General features: G+C 42.2%; 1 protein-coding gene across 1 annotated transcript in view; it reads left to right on the forward strand.

The window, feature by feature from the left end:
* The first annotated feature begins 7,177 nt into the window (after positions 1-7,177).
* The window catches only part of LOC147420899 (transducin family protein / WD-40 repeat family protein), a 74,138-nt gene continuing 58,842 nt past the window's right edge, over positions 7,178-22,473 (forward strand). Inside the window, exon 1 of the mRNA XM_086504318.1 lies at positions 7,178-7,332. Within this exon, the coding sequence (XP_086360444.1) occupies positions 7,273-7,332 (60 nt within the window). The 5' untranslated portion in view covers positions 7,178-7,272. The remainder of the gene's footprint in view (positions 7,333-22,473) is intronic.

Below are 22,473 nucleotides of genomic sequence, written 5' to 3' on the forward strand. Positions count from 1 at the left end.
TCGTTTGTGTGTAGTGCATCTTTTTCTCATTGGTTTTCCACAACGTGCAATCCTATGCTAACCCAACTCACCTCTTGAACACTTAAATTCCCGACACCAGGATCAAATAGGATGAAGGTATCTTGATCCTTAATCTTTCCCCATGCATAACATAATGGAGCTCCTTGTTGATATAAGTTGTTTTGCAACAAAACTTGAGTAGCTTGTGGATTGTCCCTTTTTATTTGTTTCTTAGGGCATTCATGGTAACTATGATTGGTTTTCCCGCATTGAAAACATTTATGCTCGTTCTCATACCTTTTCAAGTCTTTAAAAGAGAGTTTATTGCTACCTATATTAACTCACTTCTACTCCTCCTTATTGTTTTTGTTGTCATGGTTGTTAGTCTGGTTTTTGAAGTCAAAATGCGAGTTGGACTTTTCTCCTCCTTGAGGTTTGTCTACCTTCTTAGGAAACTTGTGGGCATTTTTTTTGAAAAGGAGGGAAGATTCTAAAGGCAACCATAGTGTGATGAATAACTTCATATATGGTCTTGGGCCTCTATGCATTCACACATTCTCGCATGTCCTCATGAATTTCCACACAAAATTTTTGGTGTTGTTTAGAGAAATCTATTCTTTTGTAGACTGGCTTTGAGACGCAAGCCCCAAAACTTATAAATTTTGAATAGAATCACCTCCCAACTTGACACTTCTCTAAGTGGTGAGGATCTCATCCTTTGCTTGCTTAGTGAGAAATTGTGCCAATATAGCAAACATGCACTCGTTCAAAGTCCTTGGTTCTTCTCCTTGAGCTTTGAGACTAGCCCACCAATGTCTGTGAGTCTTCTAGAGGTGATGTGTGGCATAGCTTAGATCACTTTGTGAATTTCTCCCCACCTAAAGTAATATCAAATTGATGAATAAAGTTCAATACTTTATCAATATTACCATAGCTTCCATCAAAAGATAGAAAAGTGATGTTCTTACAGCCTTCTTTCAATTTTTGCATACGATGAACTCTCTTCCATGCAAGGTGAGAACACTAGTGTCCTCTCTTCTCTTGCCTTTAGAGACATGACATGCTCGCACAGGGGAAAAGTTCTCAATTGAATCAAAAGAGGGGGAAGAGATAAAGGTGTTGTCCTCCAATTTTTTCATCTAGATGATCTTCTATGATCGCTTGTCTCTTCTAGAGAAGTGGAATTCTTGGAGCTAGGGCTCGTCCATTTATGCTTAGTTTTACACTCTAGAGAGCACCTAGCATGTCTTCTTTGAGGAGCTACCTCATCATTTGAGGATCTCTCTCTCTCTCTCTCTCTCTCTCTCTCTCTCTCTATCTCTCTATTTAGAATGGGTTGCATGATTTGTCATTCTCTTCATGCTAAAGAGTGCCATTTTGGAGAAGGGAACCTTCTCCTCTTTGATGCATCATCAACTCTTTTATGTGTAGAGGGCTACATCCACAAGGCTCAATTGAGAAGATTCAAGAGAGAGATTTCTCCCTCTCGTCTTCAACAAGCCTCCTTGTTCTATGAGAGGAAAAAATTGCTAGCCTGTAAGTATGCTAGGATGATTGTTTGCGAGTTAGGATTACTTTGTGCTTCTTACAGTCATCGTGTAAAATATTTTCTTTTATGCATTCCTCGTGTAGAAACATCATTATCATTAATTTCATGCCTAACAAGTTTGTGTTAATTTCTTGAATATCAGACATCGTGAATTTTTGCTTGTGAATAGGAGAATTTGCATAACACCCACACATGTGATTGCCCTTGGAGCATCCCTTCTTCAGCAAGAAACAAAGACTAGATAAGATCTAATAAAAAACTTGCAATTGATTAATTTAGTGATGATTGTTTGATTAATCAATTTAACTGATGATAAAGACATTCAAGACAAATAAAAAATAACAACGACAGAGTGTAGAGGATCAGATCTGATGAGGCCGACGACCCCCCTGAAAAGGAATTTCCATCATGAATAGAAAAATGAATAATACTAAGTGCTTCCTACTGGGTGGCGTGAAATTATATTCACATATTACTCAGATTTCCCCCATCCCAACCCACCTTTGAAACTCCCCGACGTCAGCACTGTCTCACGACGACTCCTCTCTCGTCCTCACCTCGTGATCCAGCACCTGCTCCCTACCTCGATCGCTTTCTCACAACACCTGCTCCTTGCCTCCATTGCCCATCGTCTACTACACGGTAACTGCTCGCATAGGAGAGACAGACAACAGCCCCAAAATCTGACATGTGTGCCTCACTGAGAGAGAGAGAGAGAGAGAGAGAGAGAGAGAGAGAGAGAGAGAGAGAGAGAGAGAGAGAGAGAGAGAGAGAGAGAGAGAGAGAGAGAGAGAGAGAGAGAGAGAGAGAGAGAGAGAGAGAGAGAGAGAAGCAATCACCACCACACCAGCTTCTTCCAGAAGCCCCAGATGATGCGATGCAGATTAATTTCTAAAACTAACTCTACTTACCACCCTTCCAATAATGATCGATTTCTTGATTTTCTAGGATTGGGTACCCCATACTAGCAACTATATGCAAATAAAATATTAATATGTCAAGCTCTTAGTTATTTATTGTGCTGTGTGAAGACTTAAAACTTCACAAAATGGAACATTAGAAGCTCTGTGTTGCCAAATCTTCACTTATTGTATTGGCCTCCCAAATCCTCATGGGATGGAGAGGGAGACTAGAATTGAAAGGTAAGTAATTAACCACGCTTTAACGAGAAGCTTTTGGGATTAAGAGAATCCCTTTTCTTCAATTATCATAATAGATTACCTCGTAAAGTACTGATAAGAATAGAATAGAGAAGAAGAAGCGACTCGAGAAGACTATTTATTGAACCTAAGCAGTCTGCATGGCTCTGCACTAGCTCCAAACAAGCACATATCAAGAGAGGAAGACGGCAACCTGTAAAGGAGTGGCATCTACTATTATTTGGAGATGCCTTGTCCACTTGCTTTTAGCCTCTTTTCCTACTTTTTGGGGCGACTCCTTTTTTTCTTGGCCGAGTTTGAATGATCTTAGTAGCCTGTGCACTTATAAATAGTCCCTTTTCACATGCTGGCTTTGCTTTGCAGATACTATAATGCTCCTAGAATATTGAAATTAAGGTTCAAAGGTCATTTTGAACTTCATTTGATCCCATGACATTGTATCAGGTTCCTTAAATGATTTCCCACATTGTAATGGACATTCCTTGAGCTTTTGACATCCTTATGCCCACTCTCTTATTTATCATGATAGTAAAAATGTAGTCTCGAGTCATTTTACTTTAGCCTTGGATTTATCATTCTCTCTAACTCCGTAGCCTGTTTTAGGTCAAATACGTACGTTGTCTCTCTCTAAGCTAAAGAGATAAAACTACTCGTTTAACATTAAAATTTCATTTTGATTACTCTAAAATATCTTAAAGTGAGCAAAATGACTTTTTATTGCTTTACAAGTAATTCAAACTTACCAAAGTCTAAACTTGGTGACATCTCCACCCAACACCATCATATGCAAAGTTGAATTGGGTTGCTATGTACCCATTATTGATGCCATACATTAAGCTAGAATTATGTTACTATGTACTTGACTATCGTGCATCTCTCTCTCTCTCTCTCTCTCTCTCTCTCTCTCTCTCAAAATACCATTTCTTGTTTTTCTCTCCTCCCATACATATATAATGATTTTCTCTCTTCGAATCACGTACCATGTATGCTACAAAGTGTAGAAGCCATTTATTTATTCTAGAATTTTTTATTGCGGTATAAAGTTTTCTTCCTTTTTGTTGTTGCAATGTCTACTATTTATACAATTATAGAATGAGAATTGTGTTTACATGTCTTGTGATTTTAGAAGATAAAATCTTTATGTAATAGAAGTTCAATTCATGAACTTCTCTTGAGGCCTAATAATCAAATGTTACAAGATTCTAGAAGGAGTCCTTTGTCTTGCTCAAAGGGATCGTTACTTTTGTTACACCAGATCTGGACCTCTATTTTTAACATCTCAAAGTAGAGCAATAATGAACATTTCAGTTTTCGATTAACCATTATATGCCAAGCTGGCCAATTGGAAAGCCCCATGAAATTTTTATTTGTTTTATGTTTTGTAATCTTGACAAAAACTTTTTCCTAGTGTTGTAACTTTAGTTGAACAAGGATCCTTGTTTGGAATGAGCTGGACACTTTTAGTCAACTATTCCAGGTTGGTAGTTAGAGTTATTTCAGATAAGTTATAAGACTTCAGATAAGAAAAAACAGTAACTAAAAGACACGACTGAAACTGGGATTGATACTGGACACTAGAACTGGAAAAGAGAACGACACTGGAACTGAACTGGAATTTCATATTCAGACCAGTAGACAAGTATAGTAATGAGTCAAGTAAGTTCAATCTATGATTCGGATAGCTCCAAGATACAAGATACAAGGAATTAGGATCCATGAATAGTCACAAGTTAGATCCCCAAATGAAGTAGTGGCCCCTATTATTAGGCTCCCGACTGGACTCTGGTCGACTGTGCACTGTGCCAATTATTGTGGTAATTGTCCGTGATTACTGTCTCTGGAAGCTTCCAATCTAGTCGCTTGCTAAGTAGTCGTTCATGCCATCTACATTGTTCCCTATATGATGAGAGAGAGAGAGAGAGAGAGAGAGAGAGAGAGAGAGAGAGAGAGAGAGAGAGAGAGAGAGAGAGAGAGAGAGAGAGAGAGAGAGAGAGAGAGAGAGAGAGAGAGAAATTATACGAACGACTAGAAAAGGGAAAACTTGGCCTATGCTACCAATCAACTACATCTTTAGTTACACTTCACCTTCACGCATCCATGCCATAAATGCATTCAAAATTGCAAATAAACTCAAAACATATGACTCTCATGACTCTTAATATTACAATGGCTAAGAATCACAATTATCATTATGTATCTACCTTAAAAAAGATATGATATCACATGTGTCTTTGGGCTTGGAGGTGGATGGAAGGAACAATTGTGCAAGGATAGAGAGTATGAGAGAGAGAGAGAGAGAGAGAGAGAGAGAGAGAGAGAGAGAGGGAGAAGAAGAGTAGACAAAGATATTATGGAGCATAGGTGCATCAGTCGTACAACTCCTTATTCTCTTTTATCCATAGAGCATATCCAACAACCTCCTGGATAAAGACCAATATGGCCCTAAGTGTCCAAAAACAAGTAATATGTACAGAAACTGTACAAGTGTGAAGCATGTCAGTGGCTTCACCATACACCCATCAAGTCAATGTGATGTGCAAACCTCTCTGATGCTAGGCTCTTCGTAAGAGGATCCACAGGGTTGTCATTGGTATGAGCTTTGACTAGTTCAATCTTTTTGTTTGTCAAGACATCTCATCTCATATCAATGTGTTTTGTTTTTGCATGAAACACGATATTCTTTAGCCAAAGCAAAGGCACTTTGATTATCACTATGTAGTAGTGGAGGTTAAACTTTGAAGGTCAAATCTCCCATTAAACATGCCAACCATACTGCTTCCTTGCTGGCATTGAATGCTACTATATACTCAAAATCTATAGTGGAAGAGGACATGCAATTTTGAAGGCGTGACTTCCAAGAAGTAGCTCTTCCATCAAACATGAAGAGACAACTAGATGTAGATCTCTTGTTCTTTGCATTCCCTGCATAATCTACCCATATATCCAATGATAGGTGCATCACTATTCTTGAAGCATAAGCACTTGTTTGTTGTATCTTTCAAGTATCTACGGATATATTTCATTGCTTCCCGATGCTTTCAACCAGGATTTTCCTTACAGTGACTCACCACTCCCATTGCAAACGTATGCAATATCTAGCCTTGTTGCCACCATCACATATATAAGACTCCCAAATGTAGAGGAATATGGCACCTTTTCCAAGAGAATCTTATTTGCTAAGTTCACATATGCCGAAAATGGGGTACTCAATGCCCTCCCCGTGCATTCTGAAAACGATGTAAAACCTTCTGAATGTATGCTTCCTGAGAAAAGGTAAGAATCTTTTTAGTCTTGCCCCCGTTCAATGTGCATTACAAGAATTTAACTAGCTTCTCCCAAATCCTTCATAGCAACATTCTAATTCAACATCTGCTTCAAATTGACTATCTTATGATTGAATTTCTCAACAATTAGCATGTCATTGACATACAAAATGAAAATAAGCAATGAACCATCGCTAAATTTTCTCATGTGTAAGGAGTGATCCTCTTGTCTTCTCTTATAATCATAAGACTACATGAATGTATTAAACTTCTAATAGCATTGCATGGATACTTATCTCAAGCCATAAAGAGCCTTCTTCAGTTTACATACCAAGTGCTCCCTACCTTTAACCGCAAACCCCTCATATATACGTATGTATCAAACTTCTAATACCATTGCATGGATCTTTACCTAAAGCCATAACGAGCCTTCTTCAGTTTACATACCAAGTGCTCCCTACCTTTAACCGCAAACCCCTCATATATAGGTCATCATGGAGAGCACACGAATGTACATACATCAATAGATAGAAAAATACATACATACTAGTACAGCCGGCGGGCTTTACCCGCCTCTCTCTCTCTCTCTCTCTCTCTCTCTCTCTCTCTCTCTCTCTGTGCTCGCAGTGTGCCCGAAGGCTGCAGGGGACACTGCTGGTGGATGAAGGTGCTACTACCACGTGTTGGGGAGGGGGGGGGAGGGGGTTTCGCCTATATCTCACATGGGCATGGGAGGAGATGGGATCTATGATGGGATGATTGAGGACCGTAGATCTCGAGCTTCCGTGGACAATGTAAACTCGAGTACCCGAGTTTACTTCGTCCCTTTCCCCCCGCTCCCCGGGATTGAACCCACAACCTAGGGTTTGAGGGCCATTTGCCCTATTCACCTTGCTCGCGTGCGTCACCTGTGGAATGTACACGCTTCCATGGAGTTTTAACGTGTAAAAGTATCTCTAGTCGCAAAAGTAAACTCGGGTATTTTTGTAAACTCGGGTACGACACGTGCGTAATGTGGGGGCCCAAAAGTGATGGAAGCCTTTGATCCCATCTCCCATGCCAGTGTTAGATATAGCTTTGCAGGTTTTTTGTTGGGGGGGGGGGGGGGGGGGGGCGATCCTTCCCCTTTTATAATAGTATAGAATAGATATATTATTATATATATATATATTATAATATGTGTGTGTGTGTGTAAAAACAATAGTCACGGCTAAGTCGTATAAATAATCACCATAGCGTAAAGACAAAAGTAGGATACAAGTTTCCAGTTGCCGTGAGACGCGAATCGTGATTGTCCACCATGGAAGCTGAAGCTGCAGAGTTTAGGCTCAGTCAACAGCTTCACGGTCATCAAGAAGATGTAAGCCTCCCATTTCCTTGATCGAACCTTTGTGTTTAACGGGCTTTTCTTTTAGTTGGTGTTTAGTTGGGCACGCACGATAACCTTACCAAGGAAAGAACTGTGTAGCTGAGCATGATTGTGGTTATCTTGGCATCACAAGAAATAGTTTATGGGCAGGTTGAACTTGAAAGCGTGAGCAATAATTGAGAGATTGCTGACAGTCAGTCAAAGAAATGTGCTTTAGTGGCACTGCTATTGGAGTGCTGTGGGAAAGATGTAGTTCTGTTTATTGAAACATCACATCCTTGGAACATGAATTTCTCTTCAAAGCATTTCAGTCTAATGAGAAAGCATACGTTTCATTGAAAGGTTTAAAGATGGATTTTGGTAGGTTTTAAAACTTTTGAAGGATTGATATGGATGGTCAGTTGGATGGACGTTCACGTGCGAGATGACGCATTTACCCTTCAAGCCTACCAAATCGCGTTCCTATGCATTGCATAAAGAAGCCCTGTGCCACTTTGAGATTGGTTGCTTACATAGTTGGTGCTTGTGCTCACGCTGCTTAAGTAGAACTGGGGCAGAGTAGCACTAATCTGCTGAGACGGTACTTTTACAATTAATTATATTTCTCCGTTTGGACCTCTGTGTCAGGGTTCAAAGCTCATTGCATCTGGCAAGGAACCTCAGCATGACGTATACAAAACACGATGGATGCGTTGCAAACAATTTATTGTTGTTAGCAGGATTGTGGACTGTCACAAAGTGATGACATGGCATGGTAAAGAATAGAAGGGCCAATAAATTGTTTCCAACTTATGGTGCCCCGGCTGAAGGGCCTAAAAGAGCGAGCGGCTGATGAAGTGGTAGGCTGTATGGACTTTCGCGAATCGCGCCGCAATTCACGTTGACATGCTTATGTGGCACCACGTATGGACAACCCAATCAATAGGCTGCTAGCTTTTGGGACAAGATGTTTTTAGACTTGCTGCTTTTCATGTATTGCTTTTGGCTAGGGGCCTTTACAAGTTAGCTTGGAAGCACTACAGAGAGAGCAAGGACCCTTGGATATTGTAACTTTGGAATCACAATAATAAAGAAATACCGAGAAGGGCGCCAGTCTTTGGTGCCAGTACTTCTGGGTGCAAAACTTCGTCGTGCTGTGTTGTCCCTCCCAGTTTTGTTCAGTTCTTTTAGTTTCTCTCACGTTTGTTGCATTAGATCTTCGGTTTGGAGTGTCCAAGTCTATTACAGTGGTATCAGAGCACAAACGATTCTTCTTCTACGAGGATTGGATCCCTAAACTTGAAGCACACATGGATTCAGTCAACAAATCCCGCCAGGTGGAAACTGTCGCACCCAACCACTCGGGTACGAGAGAAAACAACGGAGATTCGAATGGACATCGATCACCTTCCAATGACTCAGGAGAAGAGTATGATCCGTGTCCACCCACAGAGTACGAATGAATGGAGATACATCAACAACAGATCGACACTATGCTCGACAGACACTTTAGTACTTCAAGGATTCCCAGTACGCAAAATTTTTGGCGAAGCACCCACTTGACGAGGTGCACTCTCAATGGCTTGCCACCATTTGCTCGCCTCTCAAGTCGGCTTTGAAGAAGAAATCTACACTGGCGGTACCAAAACAAAGGTTGTACTTAGAGGATGATGGAGCTATAAAGCAACGAGTTAGCAAACTCATGAAGACTGATAGGCAGCCATGAAAGAAGAGTCGGTCAGCAGACTATCCCTGCTACTTGGGTCAAAAATCTACCTTTGAGGCTGTGAGTACACGAAAGAAACGTGCTCGATTTGAGGGTGTTTCCAATTCATCCTCATCTTCTTTGGATAGTTTGGAGAGTCTTCTTCCTCTGATTCCAGCGATGAGGATAGAAAGAACAAGAAGAACAGAAAGACTCAGAGACTTAGCAAAGGCAAGAAGAAGGCAAAGAACATCGAAGATCTTGGAAGGACTTTGACGATTTGGATGAGGACTCCTCGTCCTCTGAGAGCTCGATGAGTCGATGACGCAATGAAGAGGAAGTACCTATACAGAGCCAACGAGTACGACTATCTTAAGGTTAAGGGCAACAAGCCCAAGGAATTCAAGGAGTTCGATACGTCTTTCGGCTTTAGGAATACCCCATAAAGCCCTCGCTTTTATCCAATAGTTTGACATCACATATTGGGGAGGACGCTATTTAGAGCATTTCAAGGTACAAAGAACGACATAGTATCTCAAAGGGAATGTCCAAACCCGGTGGTCTACCCTACCGCTCCGCAAGGAAGCGCCAACAAAATGGCTACAATTCAAGTGGGTTTTCACACGAACAAGATTATACAGCTTGGAATCATTTGAGGATGACCAAGGAAAACACATTGGATGCCTACTGTCAGTGGTTTTGGGATACTGTCATGGGGACGGGCACCACGTGCCAACGGAAAAGAACTGAAATGTGCAACGGAAGTGAATGATGGTCTAAGCTCAGGATGAGTTGTAGTGAGTGCTCAAGTTTTCTTTTACTTTAGAGGAAGGGAGAGCCTTCCTTGCTTAGAGAGAGAATGTGCAATGACCAAACAAAGAGGGTGGAAACTCTGAGTGCAACGTGCATGAGACTGCACTAGATGGGCTCCCAAACCCCCCTCCAAGGGGCCACCTCTCTATTGCTAGAGAGGTACTTGCTTTAGATTGCACAAGGTCTGGTACAATACTTCTAAATGTTGTGGTACTTGACGACGATGATGTAGACAATGACGACGAAGGGTGAGGGCTGAAAATACAAAATGCTAGGGCTGAAGCTGGCTGAAAATGGATCCATAGTAACATGGAACGTGTCACAAATTGATGACGTGGCGGTTCTACCCGGAGATACGTGGCAGCAGTAAGGATTTTCGGATTCTGCACTGACATGCTGATGTAGCAGGCGGAACGGACGTCGACGTGGCAGCAATACGGAACACCCGGATTTTCGTTGACATGCTGACATGGCAGGCTGTATGGACAGTCTCGCTTTTTGCATGTACGAAAATTTCAAAAATTACGCTGACTGCTTTTACTGCAGATTTTTGGAAACAGTTGCTTTTGGAACTTTTGCTTTTGAGTTTAACTGATTTTGGGGCTCTGCTTTTGGCATCCCTTGTAAGAATAAAAGAGCCCTAAGGGCCTCACTTCTCAGAGCATCTGGACGCAGAGTCTGAGAGTGAGGGCTCTGCGGGAGTTGTATCTTTGCTCAAAGATTAATATAAAAGAAATACTGAAAGGGGCGTCAGTCTTCAGGGCCAATATCTCTGGGCACGGAACTACGCCTGGCCATGTTAACTAAATTGAATTGTGATTTTAAAGTTGTGAAGTATTTTAGGTGATTCTCTCTTGTGTCGCGACAGATTCTAGACTTGGGGGGCCCAAAGTTTGCTATAGTGGTATCAGAGCACGATCGATTTTTCTTCTATCGGGAAATGTGATCCTTTTTCTCGTGACACTTACGGATTCCGAAAAGAATCAGTCGACTTCTTCTGCATCTGCTGATGCGAGAGGAGACCACGCAGAAGATTTTAACGATTTAACAAAGGAAGAGTACAGACCACCTCGGCCTACTCAATACGAACTTCAAGAGATGCAGTGTCGACAGCAGGTTGACGAGTGCACAAAGCAGATGATTCAATTTGCGAAAGACCCTCAGTTTGCAAAATTTTTGTCTCAGCAATCCATCTCTGAAGTGCACACCCAGTGGCAGAAAGCCACCGAGCCACCAATCAAACCGGCAATCAAGAAGCCTCCTACCCCGAGAACGTTTACTGAAGAAGAAATCCATGATGCTGTCCAGGCCCAAATCAATCAGCTTTTGGACACGAAGAAGCCGTCAGAAAAGCAACTGAAGCAACGTAACAAGGGAACTAATTTCCCTAGTTACTTGGGTCAAAAATCCACTTTTGAAAACGCCAAAAGTAGAAGAAGCTTGTACGCTTCGAAGGATTGCCCAGTTCGTCCTCATCTTCTGACAGCTCGGACACCTCATCTTCTTGTGACTCGAGTGATGAGGACAGGAAGGGCAAGAAACGACGGAAAGATCACATGTTTTTATGCAAAAAGAAAGCGTTTTTTACAGAGCCAATACATATGATTTCCTTGACGACAAGGGCAAAAAGCCCAAAGAATTCAAAGAGGGAGGATAGGTAGTAAAGTTTGAGCAATTTTCAGGGTTTTGAGATGCTCTTAAGGCTTTAGCCTTTGTCCAATAGTTTGACATAGCATTTTCTGGAGGCCGCTATACAGAGCACTCCAAGATCAGACGGGCGGCATCCTTTCTGAAAAGCAATGCACAGACGTGGTGGTCCACTTTGTTGTTAAGGAAACAAGCCCCGACAAAGTGGTTGAAATTTAAGAAACTCTTTATTTCTTCATGGCTCACACAAGAATACGAACGAGACGTGATTATTGATTGGAACCATGTTCGGATGGTCAAGACAAAATCTTTGGATTCTTACTGTGAAAGATTCTGGGAAATTTTTCTATTTGTTTCATCCTTTAAGAAGATCAATTTTAAGGAGCTGATTGAACGATTTTGTTGTGGACTTCCCAAAGAAATTCGAGACTACTGTCTCGAAAGGAAGTCCGAGTCTATACAACAGTTGATGGGACATGCGAAGCGGGGATTTGCTATACATTCGGGTAACTTGACTTACCCATCAGATGAACCTTCAACAAGTCATAGCAGAAACAATCGATGAAGAGATAGACGACCTTCACTTACAGAAGACCAAAGAGATGAATATTTCAAAGCAGGAAAGTTTTTTGAATGTGGAGAACAAGGACACATCACTGCACAGTGTCCCAAAAGGGCACAAGAATCAGGATGACTGACAGATTGAAAGGACAGCAGTATGAGCCGATACTCGTTCCAGAGCAGATTTTTGAACTAGCATTATTTTGCTTTATGAATTTATGGAACAAGACTTTTTAAAAGATGATTTTAAATTTTGAATAGAGCTAATGTTTTTTGAAAGAATCTGTTAATTTTGGAAAAGAGCAGAATTAAGAATGAGATGATGATGATTTTGGAGCAATGACAGCTCCCGAATGAACCTGATAACCAATCATGAATCACAACTGAATGAATGACTGGACCACTCTGTTCAGTATGAACTTAGTGATGGATTGGGATCCTCGGAAAAGATTTCTCGCACACGACAATGCTTGATGCGAATGATTTCTCGCACATGACAGTGCTTGAGGCGAACGATTTCTCGCATACGATAGTGCTTGAGGCGAACGATTCTCGAACACGACAGTGCTTGAGGAGAATGACTACTTGCACACGAGTCACAAATCTTTATGGACATGATCGCAATATGGGATTAGTTAACCTGACATTAGTGAGGTCCGGAATGGATCTAGATGTGGTTACTAAATACGTTGCTGGTAGTCATGGTATGAGATTTGGAATGAATGTTTTTGTGATTGATTGTCATGTGATGTCCTGTGCAATGATGTGACTACGTCTTTGTACATGTGCTAGATGTGTCGTGTCTAGTACGTTGGTACTAACAGCTTGTCTCTACTAAGACAATTTATGGCCGTTGTCTGTTTTGCAGGCGTAATCGAGGGCGATTACAAGTCTTTCAAGAGGGGGTTATGTCACAAATTGATGACGTGGCAATTCTGCCCGGACACACATGTGGCAACAATTTCCGGATTCTGTGCTGACGTGTTGATGTGGCGGGCGGTACGGACACTGACGCGGAACACTCGGATTTTCCGCTGACACACTGACGTGGCAAGCTGTAAGGACAGGCCTGCTTTTTGCATTGACAGCTGTACGGAAATTCCGTAAATTACACTGACTGCTTTTACTACAAATTTTTGGAAACAGTTGCTTTTAGAACTTTTGCTTTTGAGTTTAACTGATTTTGGGGCTCTGCTTTTGGCATCCCTTGTTGCTTTTGAGTTTAACTGATTTTGGGGCTTTGCTTTTGGCATCCCTTTTGGGACTCAAGGAAAGAACCACAATTTTTTTTTTTGCTTGTTGACGGTCGCACGTAACCCAAGTCCACTCGGGCGTGTCGATTCCTAATCGTGTTTTTGAAGAGTAGCAGGTAACCCAAGAAAGAAGGGCTTGTCTAGCCTCCCCTTGTTCCTCTTTTCACTCATTGAGAGCGGACTGTGCACTTAGCGGCCGGCCAATCAACATGAGGTTGTAAAAAGCAACTTTGGTGTGAGTGCAAGGCCGCCAAGGGGTGTGCTTGTAGGGAAGAGTTGAGCTCGGGTAAGAGAAAAGCCTTCTCAAACACCGATTGCAAGCTAAGAACTCAAGAACCCCAAGAACCCAAGAACCTCAAGAACTCAAGAACCTCAAGAACCCAAGTCCATCAAGAATCCAAGTACCCAAGATCTCAGTGTATGGTCATCACCCGAAGCGGAATGGATCTTTGCGTGGTGAGAGTGGAGTTGGAGAAGAAGACGGTTCTTAACCAGGAGGATGGTTCCTTTAATAGACTTGGGACACCCCAAGTCAAGATTCTACCGCAACACAACAGAGATTCACTTCAAAACAGTTCAAAAATTGACATGGCCCGATGTACTTCTGTGCCCAGAGGTATTGTCCCCAAAGATTGGCGGCCCTTTCGGTATTTATTTTTGTATTAATCTGTGTTTAAAGTACATGAGAGCAGGTAGGTGCTCACTCTCAGACTCTACGTCCAGATGCCCTGATAAGTGAAGGCCTGCCCAATTATTTATAAGTAGAAGGGATGCCCAAAAGCAGAGCCCCAAAAGCATTAACTCAAAAGCTTTTTAATTCAAAAGCAAGTGTCCCAAAAGTTACTCACTAAAGCAGCCAACGTAATTTGCGTTGATTTCGTATGGAATGCCACATCAGCACTGTCAGCGTATAAAGCGCTGCAATTTTCGGGATTCCATACAGTCTGCGAAGTGTCACTGTTGCCAGTTCCCTACAGTCCAGTCTGCCACGTGTCAATGCTGCCAGTTCTTTAGTTGCAGACATACCCCCTTCTTGAAAGAACTATAATCGTCCTTGATTACGCCTGCAAAATAGACAGAGGCCATAAACTGTCTTAGCAGACACTGATTGTTAGTACCGACGCACTAGGCACAACACATCTAGCACATGTACCAATCGACAGTCATATCACCTGACATCACTTGACATCACAGGTGATCACATGAAAAATCACATTCAAATCCATTCGAAATCTCAGATCATGATTAATCGGTAACGTAGTTAGCAATCGCATCTAGATCCAGTTGGGACCTCATAGATGCCCGATTAACTAATCCATATTGCAATCATGTCTATAGAGATTCATGAGACCGAAATGCTGCAGTCATTTCGTCTTTTAGTTCCTGCACTCAAACAAGTCAAGTACAAATCAATCAGTATCATTTTTATTTTCGGGAATTCCAATTCATAAAGTCATACAACAAAATACTGTCAGCCCAGTATCCCTAAAACGCAAAGGGACATCAGTGACTATATCAAAAATCGGAGTACTCTGTTGACAAAGGAGCGGAGTGACTCCCCTCTTGTGCAAACCCGTTGCACTAGATTCAGGCATGCTGAAATCGGGGTTCTATCGGAATAGACTATGCTAAACCGAATGCTTCAAGGTAAAGTTCCACAATCCGAGGAGTATCTGCCAGGTCCTCCTCCATCCACTTCGCATCCAATGCAGGATAGTTCTTGAATTTAACCGAGAACCGCCTAATCACTTTACCTTTAATCTTTATGTGCCAGTATCTGTTGTGGAACGAGTATCTCCTCGCTTTCCTCCACTTCGGGTTGCTCATCTGGCTCCCCATCATCGGGCACATCGCCTTTAAAAGGCTTCAAGAGGCTCACATGAAAAGCATTGTAAATTCTCCAAGTATCGGGCAACTTCAATCTAAAGGAGACATCATTTATCTTTTCTTTTATCTGGAAAGGTCCGTAGTATCTCATGCTAAGCTTTGGAAAAAGCCGCTAAACGTCTTCCTTTAATTTCAAATCGCGACGGTGTCGATCTATTGCCTTCTTGTGTCTTTCTTGAGATTTTGGTAAAGCCTCCCGGACCTTGGCAAAAGCAGTGTCCAAGTCCCTCGTGTACTGGTCGGCTTGAAAAATCTTATCTTTCGTGCTTAGGAACGGTGGAACCTTCGTAGCACCTTCAATAATCTCAAATGGCACCTTCCCCGGGGAAGAGTGGATCGTGTTATTGTAGGCAAATTCCACCAAGGGCAAAAACTTTTTCCATTGAGTCTTTTGATCAGACATGTAAGACTTCAATAAATCCAGTATGATTGAATTTGCAATCTCAGATTGCCCATCTGTCTGCGGGTGGAAAGATGACGAGAACTGCAACCGTGTGCCAATGTTCTCCCAAATAGCCTTCCAAAAGAAACTCGTGAATGGGGGATCTCTGTCAGAAACTATTGTCTCAGGCATGCCATGTAATCTGAATATTTGAGCAATGAACATCGGCCTGACTATTTTCTTCACTGGAATGAAATGAGCTTGCTTGCTAAATCTGTCAATAACAGTCCAGATACCATCGTGCCCACTCTGTCTTCGGGAGATCAAAAATGAAATCCATTGCAATACTTTCCCAGGGGCGGCTGGGAATGGGTAAAGGCTGTAACAATCCCTGTGCTTTGTGCCTGTCAAACTTGACCTTCTTGCATACCAAGCAACTGCGTACAAAATTGTCCACATCCTCTTGAGTCTCGGCCAAAGGAAGTAACGCTCCACACCTTTCAAGGTGGAGTCAATGCCGCGGTGACCCGTAAATGGTTGACAATGGCATTCGGTCAGAACCTTTTCCCTCAACGGTTGTGTAACTCACAACATCGTTTTCTTCATCAAGTAGCTATCCTGTATGGAATATCCGGCTACTACCTCCGCATTCTGTATTCAATTGAATACATTCAAAAAATCTGGATCCGTGGCGTACTAATCGACCATGTCCTCGAAGCTTCTATGATGAATCACGGAAATAGCCAAGACCAACGGCTTCTGGGGCAAAGCATCTGCCACCAAGTTCTTTTGTCCCTGTACATGGACAATCTGGAAGTGAAATTGTGACAAGGTGTTAGCCCACCGCATCTGCTTTTCTGAAAGCTGCTTCTGTGACAAGTAGTAGTGTAAACTCTGATGATCAGTGAAGACCGTAAAATCAGCTTCGAGTAAGTAATGTCACTGAGTAAGAGCATGGATAACCGCCAAAAGCTCTTTTTCATAAATCTGTGCTGTCAATTCTGGCCTTGAAACAATCGGCTCTCATAGGCAATGACATGGCCTTCTTGCCTTAAGACCGCACCCAAACTACGACCACAAGCATCACAATATACTTCGAATGACTTTTGCAAATCCGGCAAAGTCAAAACATGTCCCATAATCAATCTCTCTTTCAAAGTCTGAAAGGCAGTCACCTTTGTGAGTCCCCACGAGAAGGGACTCCTTTCTTTGTGAAAATATGCAAAGGGGAAGCAACCTCTGCAAACTTTCTAATGAACCGCCGGTAGTAAGAACATAAGCCCAAGAAGCTTCTAACTTCATGGTCATTCTTCAAATCGGGCCAATCATGTATAGTCTCAATCTTGGCCGGGTCCATCTGTTCTCATGCTGCTGAGACGATGTTTCCCAGAAAGTGTATCTCCGGTAAGAAAAACTCACTCTTCTTGGCATTGATCACCAACTTGTGATCTCGCAATGCCTGAAAGACCTGTAGCAGATGGTGTCTATGTACTGCCTCATCCTTGGAGAAGACTATAATATCATCAAAGAAAGTGCCAACCAAAGATCTGTACTCTCTGAAAATCCTATCCATCATTCGGTTAAAAGTCGCTGGAGCATTGGTAAGGCCAAAAGGCATCATCAAAAATTCATATAAACCGAAACTCATTTGAAAAGCTGTCTTGTAGACATCTTTTGGTGCGATTCGGATCTGATGATATCCGCTTTTTAAATCGATCCTGTTGAAACAAGAGGATTCTTGTAATTTGTCAGAATATCATTGATCCTCGGAATTGGAAATCTGTTCTTGATGGTGATTTTATTGAGAGCTCTATAATCAATGCACATTCTCCAAGATCCGTCTTTCTTTAAAACCAACAACACCGGAGAGCAGTAGGGTGAAGTACTCGGCTGGATAAGACCCTTTTTCAAGAGGTCTTTCACCCTTGGTTCATAATCTCTTCATTGTGGGCTCGACTCACACGGTAAGGTGGCCGGTTCGGTGGTGTGCTTCCAGGTATCAGATCAATAGTATGATCCTTAGGACGAGATGGTGGCAACTCGCCTGGTAGGCCTTCAGAAAAGCAATCGGCATGAGTGTGGAGAAAATCGTGGCGTTCTTTATCAAGTTCAGACATATTCGTCCTGTGTTCATGTAATAGACTTGGACACTCCAAGTCAAGAATCAATCACGACAGCACCAAATAACCACTTCAAAACAATTCACAGATCACAATAGATTTGCACTGGCCTGGCGGAGTTCCGTGCCTAGAGATATTGGCCCCAAAGACTGGCGCCCCTTTCGGTATTCTTTACGTATTAATCAATGATCAAAGTACAAGAGAGCGGTTAGGGTTTCACTCTCAGACTCTGCGTCCAGATGCTCTGCAGAGCGAGCCCTAAACCGCTTATCTAAAGATTACAAGGGATGCCCGAAATCAGAGCCCCAAAAGCTTTCAGAACAAAAGCAAAAATTCTCTCTCTCTCTCTCTCTCTCTCTCTCTCTCTCTCTCTCTCTCTCTCTCTCTCAGAGTAAAAATAAAGCAATCAATTTTTCTCTCTCCTTGCCCATACGTAGAGAAAAGCAGCCCAATTTGTGTCGCTTGCTGGCCTTTTTTTCTGCCGTGAATCTTGCCACAATTTTCGGAATCCGTACTGTTTGCCACGTGGCATTTCAGCCGCCTGTTTTAGGGTTTTCAGCCACATTAGGGTTTCAGCCAGCAGTTAGGGTTAGGGTTTCCAGAAATTAGGTTTTCTGCAGATTAGGGTTTCTGACAGAAATTAGGGTTTGCAGGAATTAGGGTTTCTGCTCTCAGTAGCCACGTCATCACTTTGTAACATACCCCCCTCTTGAAAGCATTGTAATTGCCCTCGATTACATACAGAGGCCATAAACTGTCTTAGCAGACACTGACTGTTAGTACCTACGTACTAGGAACGCCTGCAAAACAGACAGAGGCCATAAACCGTCTTAGCAGACACTGACTGTTAGTACCTACGTACTAGGAACACACATCTAGTACACGTACTAAATCGACAGTCACATCACAGAACATCACAGTTCATCAATCGACATCACAGGACATTCAACATTCATTTGGATCTTAAACCATGATTTATCGGCAATGTAGCTAGCAAGCGCATCTAGATCCAATCGGGACCTCATCGATGTCCGATTGACTAACCCCTATTGCAACCATGTCTATTCGAGATCAATCAGCCCAAAATGCTGCAGTCATTTCGTCTATCAGTTCCTGCACTTTAGAGAAGTCAAGAACAAAATCAGTATCATAATCAGGAATTCCATTTCATAAAGTCATACAACATAATACCGTCAGCTCTCAGTATCCCTGAAGCTCAAAGGGACATCAGTGACTCTAGTATCTAAATCAAGGCATCTGTTGACAAAGGAGCGGAGTGACTCCCCTCTTGTGCATCCCACTGCACCATATCTCCGGCCAAGCTGAATTCTGGGTTCCGTTTGGAGTAGACTATGCTAAACCAAAAGCATCGAGGTAAAGTTTCACAATCTGAGGAGTATCTGCTAGGTCCTCCTCCTCCATCCACTTCGCATCCAATGCAGGATAGCTCTTGAACTTAACCAAGAACCGCCTTCGGGAAATTATGTGCCAAAATCTGTTTAGGAACAAGGATCTCTGCGTTTTCTTCCATATGGGTTGCTCATCAGGCTCCCCATCATCAGGCACATCACCCTTAAAAGGTTTCAAGAGACTCACATGAAATGCATTGTGAATTCTCCAAGTATCTGGCAGTTTCAATTGGAAGGAGACATCATTTATCTTTTCAGTGATCTGGAAAGGTCCGTAGTATCGCATACTAAGCTTTGGAAAAAGCCTCTCCTTTCCCTTTTTCTTTCTTAGGCGTGCCTTCTCAAAACGTAAGAGCACCCAATCATCCTCCTTAAATTTCAAGTCGCGATGACGGCTTGTAATGGAATTAGCCTTTTAACTTGAGTTGAAGCGGAAAGTAAATAACATATTGAGCATTTCCTTGGGTATTCTTTAGTGTGTAGATGTATAGTGAGAAAGAAAGTGCTTGGATAGAGAGAGCAACACTTAACACATTACTTCATTAACATGGCATGATCAATACTTGTAAAAGAGACAGAGAGTTTAGAGAAATCGACACCAATAGAGGACCGGATTAGTTGGAGCCGGTCCCCCCTCCAATAGGCATTTGTATTATAGATTCTTCCATGACGGAAGACTTGTTTACAATACAACTGTTTGTGTTCCTTGAGACCTTCTTGATGAGATGAAGATGGTAAGCTTCACTCACCAAGCATTAGCATAACTACAACAATAAACATGATTAGCATGAGCTTGAAAAATACCCAGCCTCAATCCCAAGACCTCAAACACCATGAAAGGTGAGGAGAGCTAGCAGGGAGTGAGGAAGAAGAGAGAAGTAGAAGTAGCTCTACTAGAAAGAAATAACCCCTTGCACATAATCGCTCATAGCTCTTGTAGCACAGCTTAGCATAGAGTTAATGGAGATTAGAGAGATTGATAAGCAAGCAGAAGCATTCTCTTGTGTGGATTTGCATCCATAGCCAAGAGCTTGTGGTAGTAGGCACTCAACTTCTCAAGCTTGGAGAAGAAGATGGAATCCTTGCTTCACAAGAGTGTGTGAAGGGAAGAATGAAGGGGAGAGAGCTCGTGGGAGACTCAAATGAGAGAGAGATAGAGCTAGCTAGGTCGACCCCCTTTCCTAGGGCTCCTTTGAAGCTGATTGGGCCATGTAGCCCTCTAGCCAATGAGAGCTGGGCTCCCATTGGGGAAAGGTGTGTAGCCTCTTGACAAGTGTCCTTCTTTCTCTTTGTGAGGCTAAGCTAGCACCCCCCTTGCTTAAGCACAGTCCTTGCTTAAGCACAACCCCTACCTGCTTGAGTAGTGTGTCTCTACACTTGACAAGTGGCCCCTTTCCTTTCATAAGGGTATGGGTCCTTGGTGAGGTGCTCACTTACTATCTACCCCCCCCCTTTGTAGGGCTCGCCCCCTCTTTAATAGCAAGTATTTTGAACTTGGTAAGCAGGCAGCCCCCCTGCTTAAGCACAGCTCTAGCTTAAGCAAGCTACCCCCTTGCCTGCTTGGACTTTAGTGACTAAAGAGTAAAATTTTAAAGACTATGTCCTAAAGCTTTTAACACTTACCTTTGGAGGCTTTAATGAAGACAACCCTAAGGTCTTTTGCTCCATTAGTTAACCTTTCTCTTTGATAGACCTTTTCTCATATGGGCCCCTTTACCATTGGCCCCGTGCTTAAACAGATCTATAAGATCATCTATATCTTAACCCTTGTTCCCGTTTATTCTCCCACATTAAATGATCAGTTTAATATGAGAAAATCATTTGGGTTGGTCAGATATTAGATTTTATGACATTACCTCTCTCTTGAAATCATAGTCGTCCTCGACTATGAGGTAGAAGAGATAAAGCCTTAGTCATTAGTCAATTTTACTTAGCGGGTAGAGGATCCCTTTTTACCCTACGACATCTTTCCAAGATGGATGACTAATCCATTTGGTGCTTGGGAGACGTAGCTGCCGCAAGCAGGTCTGCTCTTTAGTCCATTTCATTCTCTCAGAGTAGAGTGACAAATTCTACTTGGTGTTTGAGAGACGTCGTCATCCCAAACATGATTCTAAGCATGCATATTAGTTAATTTTGTGCACAATTAAAAAGAGGACTAGTCTTATAAGACAAAAACATGAGTCATTTAAAAGAAATTTGTACATTTGCTTACTCTAATGTAGCATTGTAAGCATTGACAAGGTTCATACTATCCTTAAGCTGTACTCCTTGCATCCATCTAGCATCTTCAAAAGGATAATTTTTGAACTTAATAAGATACCGTCGGATAATCTTACCATGTCGTAGTACCTTGTCTTCATGCCGAAGGACAGCTTCGGGTTGTAGCACCTCTTCTTGGTCTTCAACTTCGGGAGGGTCTTCAATAATTGGTTTAGTTGGTGGCTCTCCTTTGTAGGGCTTAAGTAGGCTTACATGAAAGGCATTGTGTATAAGCCAATGGTTGGGCAACTTGAGTTGATAAGCCGTCTCATTGATGGGCTTTAAGATTTGGAAAGGACCATAGTATCTTTTTGCTAGTTTAGCATAATACTTTTGATGGCCCGTAGGATTTTTGCCCGTCGTTTGCCTTAATCGAGCCTTAGGAAACTTGAGTAAGACCCAATCATTTTCTTTGAACATTAAGGCTCTTCTGTGCTTATCAGCAGCAGCTTTTTGCCTTTGTTGAGAGATGGATATAGCCTCCCTAATCTTTTGAAAAGATTCTTGTAGGTCACGGCTATACTCATCGGCGGCGAAGATCTTCCCATGTACTTTGAGTAGCAAGGGACTTTTAGGTCTTCCCTCAATGATCTCGAAAGGTGCTTTTCCCGTAGAAGTATGTACAGTATTATTGTAGGCATACTCTACAAGAGGTAAGTACTTTTCCCACTGTGAGCGTTGATCTACTTCGGTAACATAAGTCTTGAGTAGATCGAGTATCGTAAGATTGGCTATCTCACTTTGGCCATCCGTTTGTGGGTGATAGGCTGAAGAGAAATTCAATCTTGTTCCTAGATTTTCAAAGAGACCTTTCCAGAAATTACTGGTCATTCGAGGATCTCTATCTGATACGATGGATGTGGGTAATCCATGGTGCTTGAAAATCTGAGATATGAATAGAGTTGCCATTTGATGTGCCTTAATAGTCTTTTTGACAGGAATAAAATGCGCTTGCTTGCTAAACCTGTCGACTATTGTCCATATTCCTGTATTCCCATGGATAGACTTGGGTAATCCAAAGATGAAATCCATGGATAAACTCTCCCATGGTGAATTTGGAATAGGCAATGGCTGGAGTAATCCAGGTTGCTTTCCTCTATCATACTTGGTTTTT

The sequence above is a fragment of the Adiantum capillus-veneris genome, chromosome 28 (assembly GCF_014529385.1).
Source record: "Adiantum capillus-veneris isolate H3 chromosome 28, ASM1452938v2, whole genome shotgun sequence".
NCBI classification, from domain to species: domain Eukaryota; kingdom Viridiplantae; phylum Streptophyta; class Polypodiopsida; order Polypodiales; family Pteridaceae; genus Adiantum; species Adiantum capillus-veneris.